The 22,134-nt window shown below is 44.6% G+C and overlaps 1 protein-coding gene across 2 annotated transcripts in view; it reads left to right on the forward strand.

Annotated features, from left to right (window-relative positions):
• The window catches only part of TRPC5 (transient receptor potential cation channel subfamily C member 5), a 104,147-nt gene that overhangs the window by 38,033 nt on the left and 43,980 nt on the right, over window positions 1-22,134 (forward strand). For both annotated transcript variants that reach the window (XM_054289574.1, XM_054289575.1), the window contains exon 3: window positions 9,906-10,427. In XM_054289574.1, coding sequence (XP_054145549.1) covers window positions 9,906-10,427 — 522 coding nt within the window. The remainder of the gene's footprint in view (window positions 1-9,905; window positions 10,428-22,134) is intronic.

The raw sequence follows: 22,134 nt of genomic DNA on the forward strand, positions 1-22,134 counted from the left end.
TCTGAAAACAGAGAAGCAGTTTCAAAGCCTAATGGCTCCATTAGCACCCAAGCTTTTCATTATTTTTATTGATGCAGTAATAATTCACAGTTATAGTTAACATGCCTTTGACACTGGTGGCTGCCTTCAAAATGAATTCCATCTAATTAAACTAAACAACAGAGGAATCAAAGATCACTTCAGCTAATGATTACATTTAACTGGGAAATTCTTTCCTCCCTCCCCATTGCCTCAGTCCCCAGATAATCTTAAATCTAAGGAAAAAGGAACTGGGTGAAACATCTCCTGGACTCAGGAGATGAAGGCAGTTGCAGATACCAGGTTTCTAACAGTGCCAATAAGGCACTGGCTCCTTCTCCTGGGTCAACATAAACTCTGTTATTATTTCCTAGGGTGCTGGTGGGGGTCAAGCCAAGAACTGCATCACAGCATGCACAAACCTGCCATGCTTGTAATTGAACACACAGACAGGTGAGAAGTCAGGGATTATCCAAGATGCTTCCCAGAGAATTGTCTTTACTGATCTGTGGGAGGGTTCTGAGCACTTGCCTGCTCTGGGCACACTGTACAGTGAATTTTCAGTCAGGTGTGATGGGTTCTCAGGATTCAGCTGAGTGGATGAACTGTTATAGGGCAAAAAAAAAATCTTTTTTTTCTTTGTTTGTTCTTCTACACAAGTGAACTTCTGGGCTCTCTGTAGATCTGTTGATTAAGGAGCTTAGTTTCAAAAATCCATATTATCTACCCATCATCCATAGATGTGCCTACTGCACCCACCTCCCTTGGCTCCTAAGCCCCCATTACACCATCCCCTGACATCACCCAACATGTGTATGCCTCTGCTCTGTCTGAAACCCCAAACCCAAAGGTTTGACATGGGTGTTTAGATTCCCTGGTACAGATTTGTGCGAGACTCTTCCTGGTGCAATAGTTATAACACATTTTTTCCAAGGGAAGCTTCTCTCAGTGGGAAGAGTGAATGTCACAAATTACAGGCTCCTGCAAAACAAAGCTCTGGGATCTATAAAGATCTGTGAGGAACTGCAGGGCAGCTTAGCAGGAGTCCCTCAGCCTCACCTGGCTGTTGAATAGAGCTGTGCAGGGCTGGCAAAATCACATTTATGGCTTGTTTATCCCTGTAGGAGCGGTATTTTGCTGTCCCATGGCAAAATACAGCCTGGTGGGACAGCACTTCGGTGGCAGTGGTGGTGGAATATCAAAGAGGCATTGACTGGGAGCAGTATTTCTTGTCTCTGAGTTGCTGCAGGGAGGGAACGCTGTGATCCAAGGTCTTTGCTCTGTCATTGCCTTGGGAGGAAAACTGCTGAGAGGCTCAGGGCCATGTGAATGGTTGGTGTTTAGTTCATGGCAGTGAGGGAGGGCTGGTGTGCTCCAAGTGCTCCTCAGGCAGCAGAGGATGAGGCAGTCCAGGCTCTGCAGCAACAGGGGCACAGCATTACCTGGAGGCTTTTGACTTCCCAGCACTGGGGATATCAGAGGGAGTCACTGACAGAGTGGGAATAAAGGAAGATCTCAACCACTCAGATCTTTTTTCTCTCTTGTGCAAGCCCCTGCCACCTGTCTAGATTGTCATTTCTTTGCTTGTTCCAAACTCTGGGGTCTTTTCAGAAGCCACAGCATCTTCTTGGTTGGTAAAACAACAGTGCCAATGATGCCTTGTGAGGGCTGAGCTAGAGCAGAGGCTGGACAGAGTTAAAGAATAAAGTAGGGATTTATTAGAAGGCCTCAGGGGATCCACCTTGGGCAGCACAAGAGCCCAGCCAGGGCTGCACCCAAGATGAACCAAAATGGTCCCAAAATCCTCAACTGCTCATGGGGTCTCTCACTGTGATCAGTTCTGCTCCATTTGCATCTTGCAGTTCATTGTCCCATTCCAGCTTTAGCCCATGCAGTCCCACCCTGCTTGTTTTTCTCTCTCCAGCCCACGTTGTTTATGCTCTTGGGCCTGATATTTGGATTATTTGTCCTTGGTGCCCAGCTGGAGCAGGAATTGTTTTGTCTCCCTGCTCTGTGCACTGAGCTCACCATCCCTGAATATGAAGCCCAGACCCACACACCAAAGCAGCACAGAATCTGAGAAATATAAAAGCTGAAACCTGAGGCATCACCAAAAGCACAGCTTGGTAGTCAGAATGGGGAATAATGAAGCTCCTGGTCTGTGAGCACCAGGATTTGTGTTTTGTGCAGCATCAGGCAGCGCTGGGCTGGCGCCAGGGGCAGTAACTCACTCCTTCCCTGACACTGTCTCATGATCCAATCTGATCTAATTTTTTTTCTAAAGGAACGTGATCGAATATGAATGCAACCCAAGGAAAAAGCCCTCCCTCTTCAAGCCCTGTCAGCAACATATTACCTCACCTAAACTTAATGAAACATCTCTCATCCACGCAAGGTGATAAATTACAGGAAGAGGGGATGTTTTATGTACAAAGATGATATAAAAGGCTGTAGATAGCATGATTATTAACCTATATTAGCACATCTTGTCCTTGTTACCACTAAGAATAGGTAATACAGAGACCAAGAAAAATGAATCAAAAAGCTGGACAGCTCTCCCTCCCAGAATAAAGCCTGAAAAATATTAGAAAATAGTAACTATAATGAAATAAAGATTACTTTGAAGACAGAGCCTGCAAATTTCCAGATAACCATAGGCTGTCTTTGCTTTACTTATGTTTGGGGTCAGGGGAAAGCATATCCATAAAATGAAAAAATATCTCAGATGCAGCAACATTGCAAGGTCCTTAGAGTAGTTAAGAAATTTATAGGACTGAATTAAGCAAGCTCTTTAATAAAATTCATTTCAAAGCTTAAAACCAGCATTACAAATAAAGAATAAACCTTAATAACTTCTACTCAGAACAGCTGCTCCTATCACAGAGTAACTCTTAAAATGGTAATGAAAAAGGGTGGAAAAAAACCAAACAAAGAGCATTCTGTGTTTCCAAATGAGGGGAAAAAATACCAATGATCAGGAACGAGCCAGCTAGTCTGCCTGTTCAGTGTTGAGGAGGTAATTCAGTTCACTGCCATGTCAGTAATTCTGGGCTTACACCTGTGTTGGTGTCACAGTCTCAGGAAAAGCTCCAGCAAGCAGCCAGGGAATCTCTGCATTTTGGGAAGATCCAGAATATTGCATTTTTGGTAGACCCATGGCACCCTGTGAGCCAGGTCCCCATGTCACTTGGGCCACTTCAGCAGCTTTATTATTGCCTGGATTTGTGACACTCCTGGACTTTTGTGCTGTGTTTGTTCTGCCTGGAGGAGTCCCCACTCAGTGAGCCCAGACCGTGCAGGGGTGTGATGGAGCCACAGTTCCCTGGAGATAACATCACTTAATATGTGATAAATCAGGGTAAAATATGTGATAAATTAGGACTGCAGCAGGCTTGTAAAACATTCCTGCACAGAGGAGAAGCCAGGAGAGGCTGCAGCTCCTCGTGGCACAGCTCCTGTAGGCGCTCCCAGCCCATCTCCCTGCTCTGAAGTGGTTCTGCTCTTCCCAGTGGCTCTGAAGTGCATCAAGGCACAGGAATTTAGGGCAAAGTGAGCTCAGGTTGCACTCCAGCGCAGCACAAGAGGTTCAAACACGAGGTAACTCTTGTCAGTGTCCCCCTGTGACTCGCAGAGTCAGCCACAGTGACTGCACTCTGCATTCCTTCGTCATCATCAAGTGCCTCATCTCATCTCCTGCACAGGCAGGGAAGGAGAGGGCTCAGGAGAGAGACACAGAGAGAGAGAGAGAGAGAGAGAGAGAGAGACAGACAGACACACACACACAGACACACATATCACCAGCCTGGGTCTCTGTCCAAATCACAAACAGGACAGGACTGCTTAGCAATGTGCTTTGAGCTATTTTATTTTCCAGCATCAGTCTCATTACATGGTTATGACAATGGGAAGATGCCATCAGCTCATATCCCAGGCAGCAGACAAAGAACTTACTGTTACAACTCACTTTATGAGTTTTCTGACCAATCACACAAAGCGAGAGCACATTGTCAGTAGTTCTATCCAACCACTATAAGCACAGGTACCTTCTGTTAAAGCAATGCTTGCTTATTTCAAATACAATATCTGCTTGTAAGCCTTAAAACACAATGCACAGAGCTCCATTATTAAACTTAGAACTTCCTAATATCTCACTAGATATACTTTTCTGCAGCCTAAAGAGCTATTCTAGACAAGTGTTAATACACAGACCATTGTTCTATTTGTCCTTTTCTACTTTTTACATAATTTTTCTACTGCCTTATTTTATGGCTATTGCTTAGCTCTAATCACAGTTCTGCTGTCTCTGAGGCCTGCCTTTTGCAGCTGTCCCAAACCCTCTGATTTTGTGGATTCACACACTCACACAGACAGACACACACGCACAGAGGGGGCTCTGGCTGCAGGAACTTGCCACAGCCATTAAAATGCATATTTGCAAAATCCTTTCCTCCTGAAGGCTCCTCTCCGAGTCCCTCTCTTTTTTTTTAATCCCCAGCAGAAGTTATTATGTGGCATCAGGCAGAAATGGTGACATCTTTTGACAATCTCTGTGGCTGTGCTTTATTCATGCACACATGGCTGAGCACAGGCTCTGGTGCAGCTCTGCCCCTGCCAAGTGCCCTGGGTTCAGTTCAGCCCTGAGAACGAATCCCCTGGGCCCACCTCCATTTCTAAACACATGGAAAAGAAGCCAGATTAAAACTGGAAGAATTTAGAGCAGGTCTATCAGTATTTTACTTCTGCTTACTGGTTGTAGAGAAGCTTATTTGGTTATACAGATATCACAGATCTACTTTTTCACATTCTTTCATGCATTACAATAATTAACAATTATTAGCAGTTCTGTGATTCTATAGAATGCTTTTTTTTAAATTCAGAGATACCTATTTTAGAGTTAATGTGCACCATCTGGTAACCTTGTATCAGCATTTGGCTTGCTGCACGGCAGTAAAAGGTACTAATTGTCACTGTTCTGCAGTATCAGTGTGAGGAGCAGAGATTTTATTTGGCTTTACAGGCACATTTGTAAGTCACTGAGGAGATTTTAGACCAGGAAGAGCCTTTTCTTCAGCTGGATATTCTGGGACAGCTGTACTGGAAACAGTGGAACACTTCAATAACAGCAGAGTTTGCCCATAAGTCCATCTACAATGTGTGCCATATTCACCAAGATTGTGAATAACCAATACAAAAGCCCTTAAACTACATGACATTTTTAGGTAGCACTTTGTATTGTTCATTATATTTCATTAACCAAATTACATCATTTCAGTCAATGAATTCCTCTTGAGAGAAAAAAACCACAAACTCCCTATTAATATAAATTCTGGCATCACTCTGATACCAGACACCACGGAATCACCTGAAATAAATGCTGAAATTTATTCAGCCATGAACCACCTTCCCAGGGTCCCACACAAAGTTGCTTCCAGTGCCTAAAGGGAGCTTACAAGGAGGCTGGATTAGATTTGTAGCTTTCCCCAAGTTCGTGTTGGCAATCAGAAAATCTTCTATAAAGCACAGCTGAGTCAAAAAGCTACACAAGTTGAAAATAATGCAGATTAATGTATTTACAGATTAATGTATTTACAGTTTATCATGGTTATACTTACAATTTATTGCACTGATCCAGGGGAGATGATGGTTTATGAAATGCAGATGGCTTGAAAACAGGGCAATTCAAAATTTTACAGGTAAAAGCACAGTGAGTTATTTACAGACAAAATATTATTATCCATAAAAGACAAAAGATACGTTTCAATTTGTTTGTTAGTTTGGCTGAGGAGAATGTTTTTGAGCTGAATCTCCTCAGTTTTCCCATTTATTGCAGCATGGTTCCCATTGCTGAGCAGTCTTGGAGGCTGGGTTGCTTTTACACAGCACTAAACCAGAGGAGCTGCTCCAGGGACAGATACCAAACTAGAATAAATTCAAAGTAAAACTCCTAAAAGACCCTCAACAAGGCCACCAGATCTTCTGTGCCAGCTTCTTTCTTTTTTTCCTCCCTTCCGCAGTTTAATTCCTCTTACACTGTACTCCTTTCTAAGAGCAGAGATTCCTGTTTTCTTTCTATCCAGAGCTTCTTTCCAGCACTATTTTGCTGGAAAACTTATTTTTCCATTCAGAGGAGAGCTTAGCTGTACTGAACAGCACTTTTATGTGAGCTAATCCTTCTCCTTTAATGAATTAAGCTTGTTTCTTCACCCTCCTTTTCAAATAAAGGGGATTTTTCACTCGCTGCAGCATCTTTCAGAGCAGCAGAGGTACAGGGGTAAGTAGGACCTTATGAGGATTAAATCTAGGCAGATGATAACAAGCATTCAGTCACTTGTTGTCAACAGTAGCATGAATTTCTCAAATGAAAAGAACCAAGAATAAATGCAGACAAGGTGTTTGCTCCTGTGCAGGTGGTGGCATTAAGGTTCTGAGGGACTGGGGTTAGCAGCTGGTGTCAGGTGAGGAGGTTAATGAAAAAGAATTTTGTTTTTCAGGCCACTTAATGAAAATAACCCTTGAAGAGCTCAGCAGAGCCCTTGGGGTGGAATAAATTATTCCTCTTCTGCTTCCATCGCTGCAGGTTAGCCCAAGACACAGGAGAAGGTGATCTAAACATGAACTCAGCTGGGCAGAGCATCACAGGAGGAGCATCAGTGCTGCTGTGATCTCTGCTGCCCCTCCAGTGACAGAGCACAGTCCTTTAGCAAAGGCTCTGCATAGCCACAGCTTTAAAGCAGATAGCTTGTGATGCAGGTTATCAAAAAACACTGTGTGAGAAGACAACAAGAATATTTATCACAAGACAGGCAATTTTGGGCCAATCCATGGCCCTTGGGTCAGGCAGACACAGAACAGAGGCTGCAGCAGCCCCTGGTCACACTGTCCCTGCTCTGTGTTGTGCTGGTTTGCTTTGCTGCTCAGAAATAACTCCAGTGCCCGGATCCCTGCACTGATCTGCTCCTCAGAGCCTCTGGGTGTCTGCACCACCACTTCCCCCTTTATCCCTTAATTTAAAGTTCTGTGCAGTGCCCAGGAGAGCATGTGACAGTGTTCACAGGGGTTTTCAGATGAAGGAAGAGACGAGAATCTGACTCCATGTTTCAGAAGGCTTCATTTATTATTTTATGATATATATTACATTAAAACTATACTAAAAGAATAGAAGAAAATGTTTCATCAGAAGGCTAGCTAAGCTACGAATAGAATAGAAAGGAATGATAACAAAGGTTTGTGGCTCAGACAGAGTCCCAGCCAGCTGACTGTGATTGGCCATTAATTAAAAACAACCACATGAGACCAATCACAGATGCACGTGTTCCATTCCACAGCAGCAGATAATCATTGTTTACATTTTGTTCCTGAGGCTTCTAAGCTTCTCAAGAGGGAAAATCCGAAAGAAAGAACTTTTCATAAAAGATGTCTATGACAAGAGCACACCTCCCCTGCCACTGCTCCAGTCCTCACCGGGCACTGCTCTGATTTGGGGCTGAGGGCTTGTGATCCCAGTCAGAATAAGGATGAGAGATCACTTCATTCCATCCCAAACCATTCTGAGTGCTCCAGATCCATATTTAGACAGCCTGTGGAGCAGACAGGATTAGCACTATCCCCACCTGTAACATCACTGCCTTCTCCTCCAGTGCCCATTTCATATTCTGAGCAACATGAATTCCTCATCTGTGTAAAGCTGAAAATCCTTCTCGCAGCCCTGGGTACAATAACTTCCATATAGAAAAACAAGATTAAACCTGACAGTAATAGAAGTGATAGAGGAGGAAAAGTGTTCTTCCTTTGAGGCACAGGCTCTGAATACAGCAGCCAGGCACTGATTGAAAAAGGGCAGGAAGAAAGATAAATGCAGTTATAGTCAAGCATCAGGTCTTGAAGAAAAAAAAAGCTTCTAAGAAAGAGAAAAAAAGAAAACTCCACACCTTTCTCTTGACATTTAAGAAACTACCTAAACAAGCTAAGCAAAGGGAAAGGAAGAGAGAGCAAGACCTTACACAGAGAGCTGCTTTCAGCCATTTGTTACTGGATATCATAAAATACATTTATCCAGCCTTGCTAAGAGCCACCAAGCCCTCCATGACCCACAGCAAATCCTCAGGACTGCTTTCCCTCCCTGCTGCCTCTGTGGACACCAGCCTGCTGAGCAAAGCCTCTCCAAAGCCTGCAAGGTGCCAGGCGTTTAACTCCTCTTGTGCCACAGCCAGGGGAGCAGATCTGTTCCCCAAAATGCCTCCAGGCTCCTGTGACTGACCTTGTGAGCACCTTTGGGAGTGTGCTGTGTGCTGTCACACTTCTACATGTAAGGATTTATTGATCAGCTTTGGCTCTTTAGTGCTCCACAGGCTCTTAACTCCCAGGAAACTGAGATTCCGAGCCTGGAGGTCTCACCACCAGCCTGAGGTGTATCCTGCAGATTTCTTACCTCGCTCTCCTCCATCACTGCTTTGCTCTTGGATTTAGGCAGGCTGAGGAACATTTCCTGCCATTAGGAATCCTTGGCAGCAGGATGTGCCAGGGCAGGAGTGGTGGGCACGGGGAGAGCACTGTGGGCTCTCTCTGGGCACTGATTAACACACAGCATTGAATCACCTAAAATAAATGCTGAAATTTATTCAGCCGTGTACCACCTTCCTGATGAGCCTGGAGGTCTCACCACCAGCCTTAGGTGTGTCCTGCAGATTTCTTACCTCACACTCCTCCATCACTTTGCTCTTGGATTTAGGCAGGCTGAGGAACATTTCCTGCCATTAGGACTCTTTGGCAGCAGTTTCTCCAAGATATCTCTGATATTTGCCAAGGGAGCAGACCCCCTGTTCCCCCAGCCCAGCTGTGCCCCCTGGAGCAGCAGGATGTGCCAGGGCAGGAGTGGTGGGCACTGATTAACACACAGCAAAGAGAGCTGCCTGCCTGCAAATGGAAACACACTGGGTGCTTGCATCTAACAGCATTCCCAGCTAATTTTACACTCTGCATATAGTAATAAGACACAACAGGGTGTGCATTAAGCTCGTCCTTTGAGAAGTGCAGCAGTAGCTGGAAAATGCACACCCTGGAGTGGCTTATTTGTAGTGGACTATGGCTCATTAATTTTACATTTAATTTTTTTCAAATCTGTTCTAAAAAAGCCTACGAGTCTATTCTGAGGGCAGTTAAGTAATGTATCCTTACACTGAAAAATATTTTCAAATAAAAACAGTAGGCAAAAGTGAAGAAGAGTTTTGCTGAGCTGCAGACCAGGGTTTGGTGTGTGCAGGACCTGCTTTGAGCAGGTTCTTGTCCTGCTGATGCAGATATATAGTGCAAATAATGGTAGTTATGGAAATCTATTCAGTGTTCACTCTTTTCTAGATTTTTCTTTCTTTTTGTGTAATTAGCTAGGCCTTTTTTCTTCCTTTTTTTTGCCCTTCTTTTTTTTCCTGATTTTTTTGTTTACCTGTTTGTTTGTTTGTTTTTTGGGGTTTTTTTTGGTTTTTATTTCTTTTTTTTTTTTTTTTTGTTGGGTTCTTTTTTGTTTGTTTGTTTGATTTTGGGGGTTTTTTGTTGTTTGTTTTATTGGTTTTTGTTTTTCTGTTTGATGTATGAATGTATGAGCCCATACCCACTTCACACCGGATTCACGTTTGGATGGGGATGGGACTGACTTTTACACCAGCCTGCGAAGGAGTGCTCAGGAGGCAGATTTGCAGCATTTGGGGGAAAATGGTTTTGCCAGAATAGCAGTGTGTGGCTAAGCCTGCCTACAGCAGCATTTACAGCACAGAGAGTGCCATAAAACCCATTTTGTTATGGTGTCACTCGCAAAGTATGAATGAGGGACATCTAAATCCTGCTGCTCCACATGAGATTTGACTTTTCCCCTGGTGGTTTATCCCTCCATGCAGGTTCCAACGCTGATGATGGACACTCAGTTTTCAGAGTTCACCCCAGACATCACCCCCATCATGCTGGCGGCTCACACCAACAACTACGAGATCATCAAACTGCTCGTGCAAAGGCGGGTGACCATCCCACGGCCGCACCAGATCCGGTGCAACTGTGTGGAATGCGTCTCCAGCTCCGAGGTGGACAGCCTGAGGCACTCCAGGTCGAGGCTGAACATCTACAAAGCCTTAGCCAGCCCTTCGTTGATTGCCTTATCGAGCGAGGATCCCATCCTGACCGCCTTCCGCCTGGGCTGGGAGCTGAAGGAGCTGAGCAAGGTGGAGAATGAGTTCAAGGCTGAGTATGAGGAGCTGTCCCAGCAGTGCAAGCGTTTTGCCAAGGACCTTTTGGACCAGGCACGGAGCTCCCGGGAGCTGGAGATCATTCTCAATCACAGGGACGATCAGAGCGAGGAGCTGGATCCCCAGAAGTGTCACGACTTGGCAAAGCTGAAGGTAGCAATAAAGTATCACCAGAAAGAGGTAAGAGTCACCTAAATGTGAAGGTGTTGGGTGAAAGAATTAATTTCTTGAGTTGCTCAGTGTGTTGGGGAAGATGAAACAGGAAAGCCTTACAAATGTGATTGCCTGGCAAAAGATTTTGAGAATATAGAAACTATAAGCGAGATTGGAATGAAAGCAAGCTTTGAGATACCTCAGTTACTGAACAACTGGAAAACAATGGTGTGGCCAGCTGAAGGTGATCCCCTTTTGATGGAACAACACCCTCTTCTTGCAGACAGGCCCAAGGGTCAGAGCAGACCCTGTCAGCTTGGCAGAAGGGGTTCAAAGAGGAGTTTTTAGGGTTTAAAATGTAACACAGTATGGTAATGTAGTGATTCTTATAGGTTGTATGTAAATGCTATAGGATTTGTATATTGTACTAGATTGGTTAGTGAGAATCAGAATATTCAACACAGAAGAAGATTTACTGTATTGTAACGGGAACCTCGCGGTCTTAGCTCTTACCTCAGCTCTTACCCCATTTATATTCCCTTAGCCCCTTTTACTCTCTTATCCTTTACTGTCTTACTCTCTCATCCTCTCTCCCCCTCTCTTCTCTGGGGCCTGCTCTGGGCTGTGGCTGGCAGCTCCCAGCAGGGCCCTGCACCCAGGCCCTTTGCAATAAATGCAATAAACCACAAGTTCCTGACCTGGCTGCAGAGATCTCTATCTCTGTCCGTCCTGACCATCCTACCCCCCCGTCAATCCTACACTGTGGGTTTGTTCAGTGCTGGCTCTCAGGTGGGATTTTTTGATGTGCACAGGGATTGGTCACAAACTAGGAGGCTCAGGGCACCTTGGTGACAGCATGAATCTGACAACAATTGAGGGTAACAGGACTGGGGCTTGCTGCAGTGGGCTGTGGCTTCTAGAGCAGCAATAATTTCTGTCTCAAAGCTGCTTGAATCCCAGCTCATTGTGCCCCTGCAAAGAACGGCCTGCAGACATTCCCAGCTCTGCTCGCTCTAAAAACTTTTCCCAGTAGTTGCTTTTGTACAGGAGCCCAGAGCTAGAAGGGGCTGCCTGGCTCCTGAACACTGTCTCCCTCATGGAGGGCAGGAAATGATACAGCACACCATTCACTTCCTGCAGCCACCAAGCACTTCCAGGCACCCATTCAGCACCAACTCTAAAGGGCCAGAGATGTGTCAGCAGCTAAAGAGAGCAGGAGAGGCTGGAGGCACTACCAGGGTCCCAGGTCTCCAAGTTACCAGCAGTCTTGTGAAAACACTCATGTGGTGCAACTCTTTATTCACACCTGTGACGCCTCTTGGTCCTCAGTCCTCGACCCATCTCTGTTTTAGGAGCTGAGCAGCAATTCCCAGAAATTCAAACTCCTGCCCCAAGTTCCAGCGAGGGAAGCCACACTTCAGCTAAAGGGCACAGAGCCTTTCAGAAGCCCTCAGATCCACAGATTTATAAATTGATTCAATAAAGGCCACAAACCCCAGGAGAATGCTGACAGCAGTTTCATTAGTTGGCTCTGGATTTCCTTTCTCTTTCCAAATCCAGACAGAATTTAGGAGATGATAAATTGCTGTTGGCCAGCGATGTTCCAGGTTATCTGAAGGAGGAATTCAGTTGCTTGATGGAGGAACTTCAATGTGCATTACATTCTTCTGTGTCTGGAGGGTCACCCGAGTGGCAGAAGATCCTGCCACATTTTTCTTTTCACTGCCTTCCCCACATCCAGCACTGACCCAGCGTGAAGTGATCCATTTCACCTCCCTAAGACTGAGAGGTGAAAAATGCAATTTCCTTTCATGTTGTGCCCCCCAGTGCCAGCCCCTCCATGCAATAAGCTGGAGCCAAAGCCTCAAACGTCCTGGGATCCATCACTTGGCATCTCCCTGCTCTTTCTGGGCTGCTCTGGGGGAATGTCAGCTCGCTGGTGTCATGTCAGGTTGGTTTTTGCTCTGACAGGGTTGGGTAACACCACAAGTGCTCCAGGGACATGGACAAGCAGTGAAGAGTTACTCTGGAGAAGGGTAGCCCAGGTAATCAGGTCAATGTTCATTGGATTTGAGAAGGAGCAGAGATTCTGCTTCTGGTTTTGCACTGGCCTGGCAGCCACAAGCTCCAGATCACCCCAGTGCTCCTGTGTGCAGGTCCCTGCTGGTCCCACTGGGTCACTGGTGACATCCAGGTGTCATTCTGTGCCTGCTCTTGTCTTGTGTTCACAGTCAGGAGCTGCTGAAGCAGCTCACTGTGTTTGAAACGTGGTGCTGAACAGTCCTGGAGCTTTTTTAATTTTAATTTTTTTAATCGTTGCCTGCTTTCTTGACAGCTTTTATCTTTTTTTTTTTTTTTTTTTTTTTTTAAGGCGTATTTGACTGAATTCCAAGCATATGGACAAATTCCATGTTTTGTGACATATTCATGACAGTTCCAGCCTAAAAATGATAGCAAACATGCTCTGTGTTGCCAGCTAAAGTCAGTGCTGTTTGCAGGTGGAATACTGGTGGGCAGGGGCAGAATGAATGAGGCTGGGGAAGCAGCTGCTGATCCCTTCCATCCCACCTGGTTATTCACAAAATCCTGAAGCATCCTGCAGGGTGGCTGGGGTTTTCTTACCATAATAATTAGGCCATCTTATTGTGGCAATTAGCACAACACAAAACATCAAGCAAGATACAAACACCCTTGCCAGCTTCTGAAAAAATGAGTAGGAACCTTTGCCAGGGAGACACTGAGAAATGTTTTTTAATCCTGACTGAAGAGTATCAGACTGGGAGGATTTTTTGTGGGGACAGGAAGGAAAACAGAAGGGAGTTTGGTTTTTATGAAAGAAGGTTCTGCAGAGAAAAACAGCAGACTTTTAAAAGTAGATCATCTTGTCCTGCTGAAGCTTTTTATGTCTTAGTGTTAAATGGAATTGGATTGGATGGAGAAGGTTTTTACACCTGAAAATTGACGAAGAATAAAGTCAGATCTCTGGTAGCCTAAGAGAAGAATCCACCATGGAGTTTGTGTATTTTCTGGGGTGTCAATTGTTACTGCAGTTTTTAGTTCTCTGTATTCTGCACAAAGAATGTGTAATTTCATACAAATTTCCTGCAGCTTTTTTTCTTTTTGAGTGAAATGAACCTGAACCTGAAAATTTCTCCCCAAAATATGAAATTATTCCATTTCAGCTTAATCAGGCAGATAAGGTCAACTTCAAGATCACCTTATCTGCCTCAACTTCTTCTCAGAGAAGCTATTAAGGGGAGATGGATGAAGAGATCATGGGGTTTGTCTTTTCAAAGGCAAGAAAAATCTCCCATTATGTTTTGTTGGGGTTTTTTCCCCCAAAAAATCCCTTGGAATGTAGAAATTTTGATTTCTCCCAAACATGACACGTGCTAAATATTTTATAAACTGAGAAACGTGTTGCTCATGAGGAAGAAGACAATTCTTCTTTGGAGGAGGGCCAAAACAATGGAGTTATAATAAATTTGTTGCTTTTCCTGTTTGTTTTTAATAAGCCTGTAAATCCTAGAAGGTAAATTACTGCTTACACAGAACGGGGGGAGAAAAAAAAAAAATCAATTACACAGGAAAGATTAAAATGTGCCCTAAGGTAGCTTTGTAGTATATTTTATGGCACTAAATGGTAAAAACATGCTGTGCAATGTTCTCAAGCTCCCTCTCCCTTCTCATGTGAAGTGTAGAATGGTTGTGTACTCGGTTTCAACTCACTGTGATAATTTCTGTAGGAGATGGGAAGGACTTGATAGTTGCACCATCTGATTGCATGGCAGTCACAAAATCTGGGGAAAAAATGAGGACAGCACAAAACACTGTGGAACACAATGAGTTAGACCCAGCACAGACGCATCAGTTCTCTCAGTCCAATGTTAAAGAAATTATTTTCCAAGGATTGCAGCAATTAAGGTCTAAGAGACCAGCAGGCTTTTCATAAATGTTCTGTAGTGTGTGGCATTTGTCTTCATATTATTCCTTTTCTAGTTCTTTTATTCATGACTAATTTTGGAAGGATAAAGGGTACTCAGGGCCTAATAGGAAAAGGCAGAGCTCAGCTGTTGAGGATCAGTCTTCACTGTGCTCTCCTGGCACCAAATTAGCTCTACATTTGTTAATTTGTTTGCATTTCTAAGAAAAGATAGGGAAAAGTCATCTCTTAGGATCTTGCCAGTCCTGTAAAGCACAGTTGTGTATTCAGGGTATGTGTCTGATTTAGGGAATCAGAGCAGAGGCAGCAGGCAAAGGAAATTTTGATGTCCTTTAAGTATTTTTTCCTTTGCCAATAATGTAAAACATCCACAGTGTAGCAGTGAGTCAGGTCTAAAAAGGCAGATTTCTGCTCATATTTAACATTCTGCTGAGCCAAAAGAGCAGCAATACGCATTCACTTATTCCTGCTCTCCATCTCAGGTCATTCCCATCTCCAAAACGAAGTGAAACATCACAGTAGTGGGGGTTTTAATGTGTTTTTCTGGTGCTGGCAAATAGCTGGGCAGGTTTAGTTTAGTTTATGTGTCTGCACAATGCAAGGCACTCAGAAAAAAACCCCATTATTTTATCTATTACTGTATTGCTTAGCACTTCCACAGAATTAGATCAAAGGAGTGCACAGAGAAATTCCTTCTCAAAAACCCTTAACCTCCGTATCTCCTCCTCACCGTGCTCTGATCAATGGCAGGAAAGGACAGAAGCAGAATTGTTTGCTTTTCCAATTCAAAAGCCAGTGCTCTTTGCCGTTTTTCTCTTAAGGATGAAGCTTCAACAGCTTCAGTTCCTTTTTTTTATTTTTTTTTCCCAGGACATTTACATAGACAAGCACCTCCTGAGATGCAGCTCTGAAGTGAATGAATAATCACTCCTGCCATGCCGCATATTTTTCCGCTGTGTCTTGACTCTTGTCAAGTGTGTGGCTGCAGTCAGAAGCGCAGCATCCCTCTCCAGGGAGCATGCATAAACCTGGGAAATTTCTGAGGGCACTTCACTTAGTGTATAAAAAGAGCTTATAAAAATATCAGAGATGCATGAGGAATGAAGTGCGAGGTCTGTGAGAATCAAAGCTCCTCGCCTGCACCTTGTTTACCCGGTTTGAAAGCCATTCAGGTATCTTGATGGATGGCCACAGATCTTTCTTTGCTTGCAGGCAAAGCTCAGTTATTCTCCTGTGGGTTGGTCTGTTTTCTTGCCATACTGCCTGGAGGAATAATGATAGAGGGCTGAATATTTGTATTGTGCTCTTCAAAGGCACAATGAAAAGTCTTGCTTGAGCCTGCACGGCTCAGAAGAGTAATAAAGAGGCTTTTACTTCCAGATTTCTAGAAGGAAATCAGGTCGTGAAATGATCTTTATTAGGACTAGGTGAGGGAAGCAAAGCTTCCTGTAGAAGCTTTTCTTGGTTTCTGGTGGTCTGGAACATTGATATTCCGTAGTGTGTTCCATGGTGAGGATGGTGTGGTCTGTCCTGTGCCACAAACCTGAACGTAATTTTGGGGATTTCAAAAGCACTGAGTGTCCAAATGTGACCTTCCCTTTTCCAACAGCCATCCTTTCATTTGTTCACTGTTGTCTGCAGCAGTGTTCCCATCTGGTGTGTGAGCAGTGGCCTGTGCTAAATGAAGCTGTTTTCTCTCAAACTCCATCCCAGCAGCACTTGACCACCTTGGAAAATCTTGTGTGAACATGGCACTAAACTGAGCTGTTATCAGCAGCCTCAGAGGCAGAGTTTGGGGTGGCAGGAGAGGAGATTTGTCTATATTTGCAGCCTTAAAAGAGCCATCCCTGCTGATCACTGGTGGTGCATGACTCAGAGCCCCTCCTCTACGGGCTTGTGCAGTTGCCAGATCTCTTTGTGCAGTTTGGGAAATCGTCACAGGAATTTAACCTGTACAGCTGCATCATCACGTTACAAAAATCAGGACAAGTGGCACTTAAATCTTAACTCTTAAATCTTAACTCCTCTCAGAACTTGGAAGAAGAAATAATATTCAGAGGGCTGATGGTTCAGTGGTCTGACAAAGTGGGCTGGAGTGTTTATTGAGGGAGCAGCATTATTTGGTACATCGCTCACGTAACGCCGAAGCGTTCGCGCTTGATGAAGGTTAGCCACATATTGCAGCTGTCACTGAACAGAGCTGCAGAACACTGTCTTTTGACAGCAAAATCATCTCTGACTAATCTTGTCATGCACCAATTTGAAAAAGCACCCTAAGACTGGTATGTAGGTCAAGGACAAGGACTTGGATTGCATTATGGTGATGTGAAGTGGGCAGAAAATGCCAGGATCATTCTTTAAGTCATTTTTGGTGTCTTGTTCCTCTTACTTAATGATCTCCTGGACAAAGATGGGAAATATGTTGAAAGCTAAAGAGGTCGCCGCTGTTTTAACAGCATTCAAGAGTGATTTAGTGAGTTTGACAGTTCCCTAAACTTCATGTTTCCCATCAGTCTCCTTGCCAGCCAGAGAAGAGGCTTGGGAAGCCAAAGCCAAAGTACAGGACATGATTGATGGGCTTTCTGTAGACAGCAGGAACTGGAGAGGACAAGTGATGCCTGGTGTGTGGTAACAGCCAAGTGTTCAGTGTGCCCACTTCTGAAGGGCTGAAGTGTGTTTAAAGTCAGCTTTATGTCAGTGGAGAAGAGTAAATCATGTTATTTCATACTTTGAATGACACTCTGAGGTAATAAACTCTGGGGGAAAACTGTGGGCATGGATACTCTCGTTTGGACTAAGAAGTGATCATTGTTATTTACCTGATTTCTGAGAATTTCAGCTTCATTCCTGTGGCTTAGAGAAGTGAGTTATGAAGCTCCTTTCAGAAGAAAACTGACATTGCACACTCCTCTCACCTCATGCACAAATCAGGTCCATCACCATCTCAGTGGTCACATCACAGGTGGCTCCAGGAGAAGTGAGATGAATAGATGGGTTTGTCATGACACCCCCCAGACTGAGCTCTTGTGCAGACTGACATTTAAAAGCTGTGACTGCAGTTTTTGTTCTTATCTCTCCAAACCCCACCTGGCTGAGCAAACTTCCCTCAGCAAAGTGTATTTTCTGCCAGGGTGGTACAACCAGGAGCAGGGGCAGCCTTTGGGGGTTCCCAGGGAGGTGAGAAGTGTTTGTAGTCTGCTACTCTGCTCTTTCGTGGATATTGGAATACGTTTACTCATTCAGGAGAAGGTAAGGCAGAAAGGAAAAGGAATCCAAAATTACACAGTTTCAGTGTAAACGTGTCTCAGGACAGAAAGGAAGCAAAGGAAAACTAATTTTGGGACTTTTTATTAACACTAATCGGGTAAAGTAAGTTTGTATTTTAAAATACTAGTAAATGGCTTTTAAATTTTTCATGTTTGCTTTACGTATCACTCATTTAATGTAAATGTTAGTAATTCACTAGAGAATGAGCCCAGCCTTTTACTTAAAAGTCAACACCTTCCCCACTTCTGCCCTAGCCCCTGAGACCTCCCAGTATTCACTGCCAAAATCTGTAACTCCTGAAATCCTGCCTGAAAGAGCACTCAGGAAATGCTGGTAGATTTGTCTCTAAACACTTTTTAGTGTTTTTCCAGTGCTTCTGTGTCTGATATCCCCTGTTCAGTTCTTGGGACCCAGGTATGTGTTGGAATTAATTCCTTGTGGGCTGTGTTGCTCCTGTTCATCACTTCAGCACTCTGCCTTTGGAAAGCTAGCCCAGAGCTCCTGCATCTTTGTAAGAGAGCTGGATCCTGGGAGGTTTGCTGGGATACATCCCTTTAAATGATAAATTTATTTATCAGCTGTAGCTGTCTGCTGGAATAAATACTGGAAAGCATCATTATTATATTTATTAAAGTATTTAACATCCTGGTTCTGTTGGGCTCTTGTTCCCAGACGAATCTGTTCTGCTGGGTGTCTCTGCTCCAGGAGCAGCCTTCAGCAACTTGCCTTGGCTCAGAGCAGAATTAATGCACCCAAATCCTGCTGACACAGGCCACAAATACAAACCTACAGCTAAACACACATTTAAGCACTCGGGGTAGAGATGGATTTAATTTCAAGCTTAAAGACTTTATAATTGCTTCTTCCATGGGTTGGTATGCAGGATTTGCAAGCATCTGTCTTTGTCCTAGGATATGTGGGACCTTTTAATTTAAATATTGAAGCCAATCCAACCTGAAGGTGTTAAACCCATGAATTTTGATGGAACAGTGGCAGGATTTTAGAGGTTATTCCCTCTTTCCTTTTGTCAGCATTCACCTCACTGCTGAATTTCCAATTGCTGCCACTTGTGCTGAGTTCATGTCTGCTACCACCAGAGAGATCTATTATGGAAAAGAGACCTTTAGCTGAGATTCATGTGTCATCATAATTTAAAATATTTTAAGAACAGATTAAACTAAATTCCTGTCTAATTTGAGGCCATATGTTCATCTGTGGAGGATCTGGAGTTTGTTTTATTCGCCAGCTGAGGGTTGGAGCAGTTTGGGTAGCACCTGGTTTCCTTGAAGGGCTGGTCCAGCTCAGCTGTGTGATCTCCTTCATGGCAGGAATGCTGCCACTTGGATTTTCATCAGTGCTTCACTGCTGCTCCTCACAGCTGTGGTTTTGATAGGATATTCATCCTGCAAAAAAACTGTCATGTCTTGGAAGTGTCTGATGAGGAATGTTGAGTTGTGTAGTCCCTTTCCCCACATCACACAGCCCCTCCTCCAACTACTTTGTCTCATTTCTCCTTATTCTTTTTTTCTTTCCTCTTGCAGAAAGTACTTAATTAACAGGATGAACAGCCATTAGGTGTTTACCCTCTGCAGCTCACACTCCAGCAGCAGAATGTAAATAACTTTGCAGTCATTAACAAGGTTGAACTTTAAAAAGAAATGTGCTACAAAAGAGGGTTTTCTTATTCATCTCACTGTTTGCAACACTGCAAATTTGAGGAGGCTGGCATTTCTGCTCTGGAATATGTGGTCTCACAGGGCTCACTGGCTCTCTGCTGGAGCCATCAAATTAGGCCACACAGAGTTTCTCTCTCCTGTCTTGGGCTAATTTAGAAATGAGGCTCTTTGAATATTGCCCACTGGAATTTCCCTGAAGAGCAATCAGCTTGCTGCAACCACCACGTTTCCATTCTTCCTCAGAAGATCTTGTTCTTGGTAAAAATGCAGGCAGAGGGGTTGGTGTGGCCCTGGAAGTGTGTGGTGCTGCTTGAGTGGAAAATGGCAGTGGCATTTCTCCTTCTCATGGGAGACAGGGATTCACAGGGAAGTTGCATTCCTCAGAGACCTCACTGAGATATGCTGCTGAATCAGACACTGCACACAGGCTGCAAAATCTGAGAAAATCTGCCTTTCCAAAGCCTGAATGGCTTTAATGGTGGAGGCCAGTGCCATGCACTGTTACTGTCTTGGTTTGGAAAGACAGGAGTCTGCTAAGGAAGGCAGGAGGAGAATGTAAAGCCTCCCCACCCCTCCCAATTGCTATAAATTCTATATAAATTTTAAATTAAGGGGCTCTCAGGCAAAAATATGGGAGCAGGAAATAACAGTTCTTTAATAGGGAAAGGAAAAAAAGAAAAGGATAAAATAAACAATGCAGTACACTACAACAACACTGACAGAGTCAGAACCCAGCCTGACACCCTGTGGGTCAGGGTGTTGGCAGCAGTCCCATTGGAATTGTGGCTCAGCCCTCCTGCAGTGTCAGGGGTGGCTCTGCTGGAGCAGGGATCCTGTAGAGAAGGATGCATTCTTCCTCTGAAGATGCAGTGGAAGGAGAGGCAGCTGCTGTTCCTCTGGGGAATCCAGTGGAGAAGCTGTGCTGGTGTTCCAGAATCTCCAGATTATATCCATGTAGGAATGCTTGGCTCCTCCCTCTGGGCTCACATCTCCCAATGGGATGCTGTAGTTCTTATCAGCCATGCAGGGACATTCAATAGCTGTTATCAGCAATGTCCCCTCCCAGGGAGGTGTGATTGTGGTCACTCAGAGAGAGAGATAAGGCAAACTGCCCACTTGGCAAAGGTAATCTGCCATACAGATGGTAACAGAAAACATCTTGCATTGCAATCTGAACAGTTACCCAGTAGCCCTGCAGGTGTGAGATGCTCTGGTCTGCAGGGATGTTGGTGAGCTCTGACCTTTGGGAGGAACCAAAGGTGATTTCATGGCTCCCAGGCCGTGTTTGGCTCTCACTGGTGACCTCTGTGGGAGCTGCTGGAGCTGACTGATACAAGAACTGGATCCTGCTGATTAAGACAGAGCTCTGCAGTTCCAAATTAGTGGTTATTCATCTATGAAGAGGATTCACCCTCGCCATCCACAGCAAGAGCAGCGACAAGAACTCCAGCAAACTCCAAACAAGAGGCTGCTGGCAGCAGCCACAGTAATCAGAATAAAGGCAGAGGGATGCTGTGCTCAGCCCCTGTGATGTCTATCAGGGAGCTATTTCAGTTGCTCCCTGAGGCATTCACATCTCAACCCATCTGTGTCTGATCCTAAATTACTTATGACTGTGAGAGATCAGGGATTTCCCCATAGATGAGGGGAGGGGGGGTGGGACATAATTTCTGTGTTTGACAGCATGCAGAAAACATTTAATTCCTGAGAAGTGGAATTTAGGTGACTTAAAAATATCAGTAAAGATTAGTTGTTAAGGAAAAGACACTCCATCCAGCAGTTGCTTTTTTTCCCCTTAAAAATATCCCTCTTGGTAGAGGATTAGGTGGCAATGAGCGTGATGAACATTGAAAATGAAATTCTCTAATAGCACAATCCACCTGCGAGCCAAATGTTACACAAAGACCCTGGCAAGGCTGAGAGAAGAAGAAGAGAATATAAAAGACTTTGTACTGCAGTAATCTCTAGAGTGCTTCCCAACTATGACTGGAGTTGCTGATCTCATTTCTTGGAAAGGAAAAGATATTTATCCCCATTTTCAAAAGCCAGGAGACTCAGCACTTTGCTTACAAGTATCACAGGGGTGTTGTGCTCACAAGGAGGGACTCTGAGTTGCATCTTACCTCGCTGTGAACTGTATCTTCAGCTAGGGATGGGTTCTGCTCAACAGGTAATGGGCAAGGAGTTTGTTTTTGGGATTAGCTCCTCCAGAAATGCATCTGCAGGTGGGGACCACGCTGGGCAGTGTTTTGTACAACCACAGGTCCTTCTGTGGTGCTTTAACCCCAGGCAGCTGCTCAGCCCCAGGAGCCACTCGCCCACTCCTGCCGTGGGATGGGGAGAGAACTGGAAGAGCAGAGTGAGAAAACTGTGGGCTGAGATAAAGACAGCTTGAACAGGTGCAGCAAAAGCCGTGTGTGCAGGCAGAGCAAAAGCAGGAATTCATTCACTGTGTCCCATGGGCAGGCAGGAGCTCAGCCATCCCCAGGGCTCCATCACTGTCACACTCACTTGGGAAGACAAACCCAGAATGTTCCCCCTTCCTCCTTCTCCCCAGCTCTGTGTGCTGAGGGTGATGCCATCAGGTCTGGGGTGTCCCTGGAGTCAGCTGTCCTGGCTGTGTCCCCCAGCTCCTCCTTTTCATTTAAATATTGAAGCCAATCCAACTTGAAGGTGTTAAACCCGTGAATTTTGATGGAAGAGTGGCAGGATTTTAGAGGTTATTTAGAGGATTATTTTTAGGTTATTTAGAGGGTTTTAGAGGTCATGGTGAGGGTGAGGAGCAGGACAGGCCCTGGCTGTGTGCAATCCCTGCTCAGGGAGAGCTCAAACATCCCTGGGTTATCAG

This window comes from Melozone crissalis, unplaced genomic scaffold (assembly GCF_028551555.1).
Source record: "Melozone crissalis strain CALT ecotype California unplaced genomic scaffold, PUWL_Pcris_2 ptg000068l_1, whole genome shotgun sequence".
NCBI lineage: Eukaryota > Metazoa > Chordata > Aves > Passeriformes > Passerellidae > Melozone > Melozone crissalis.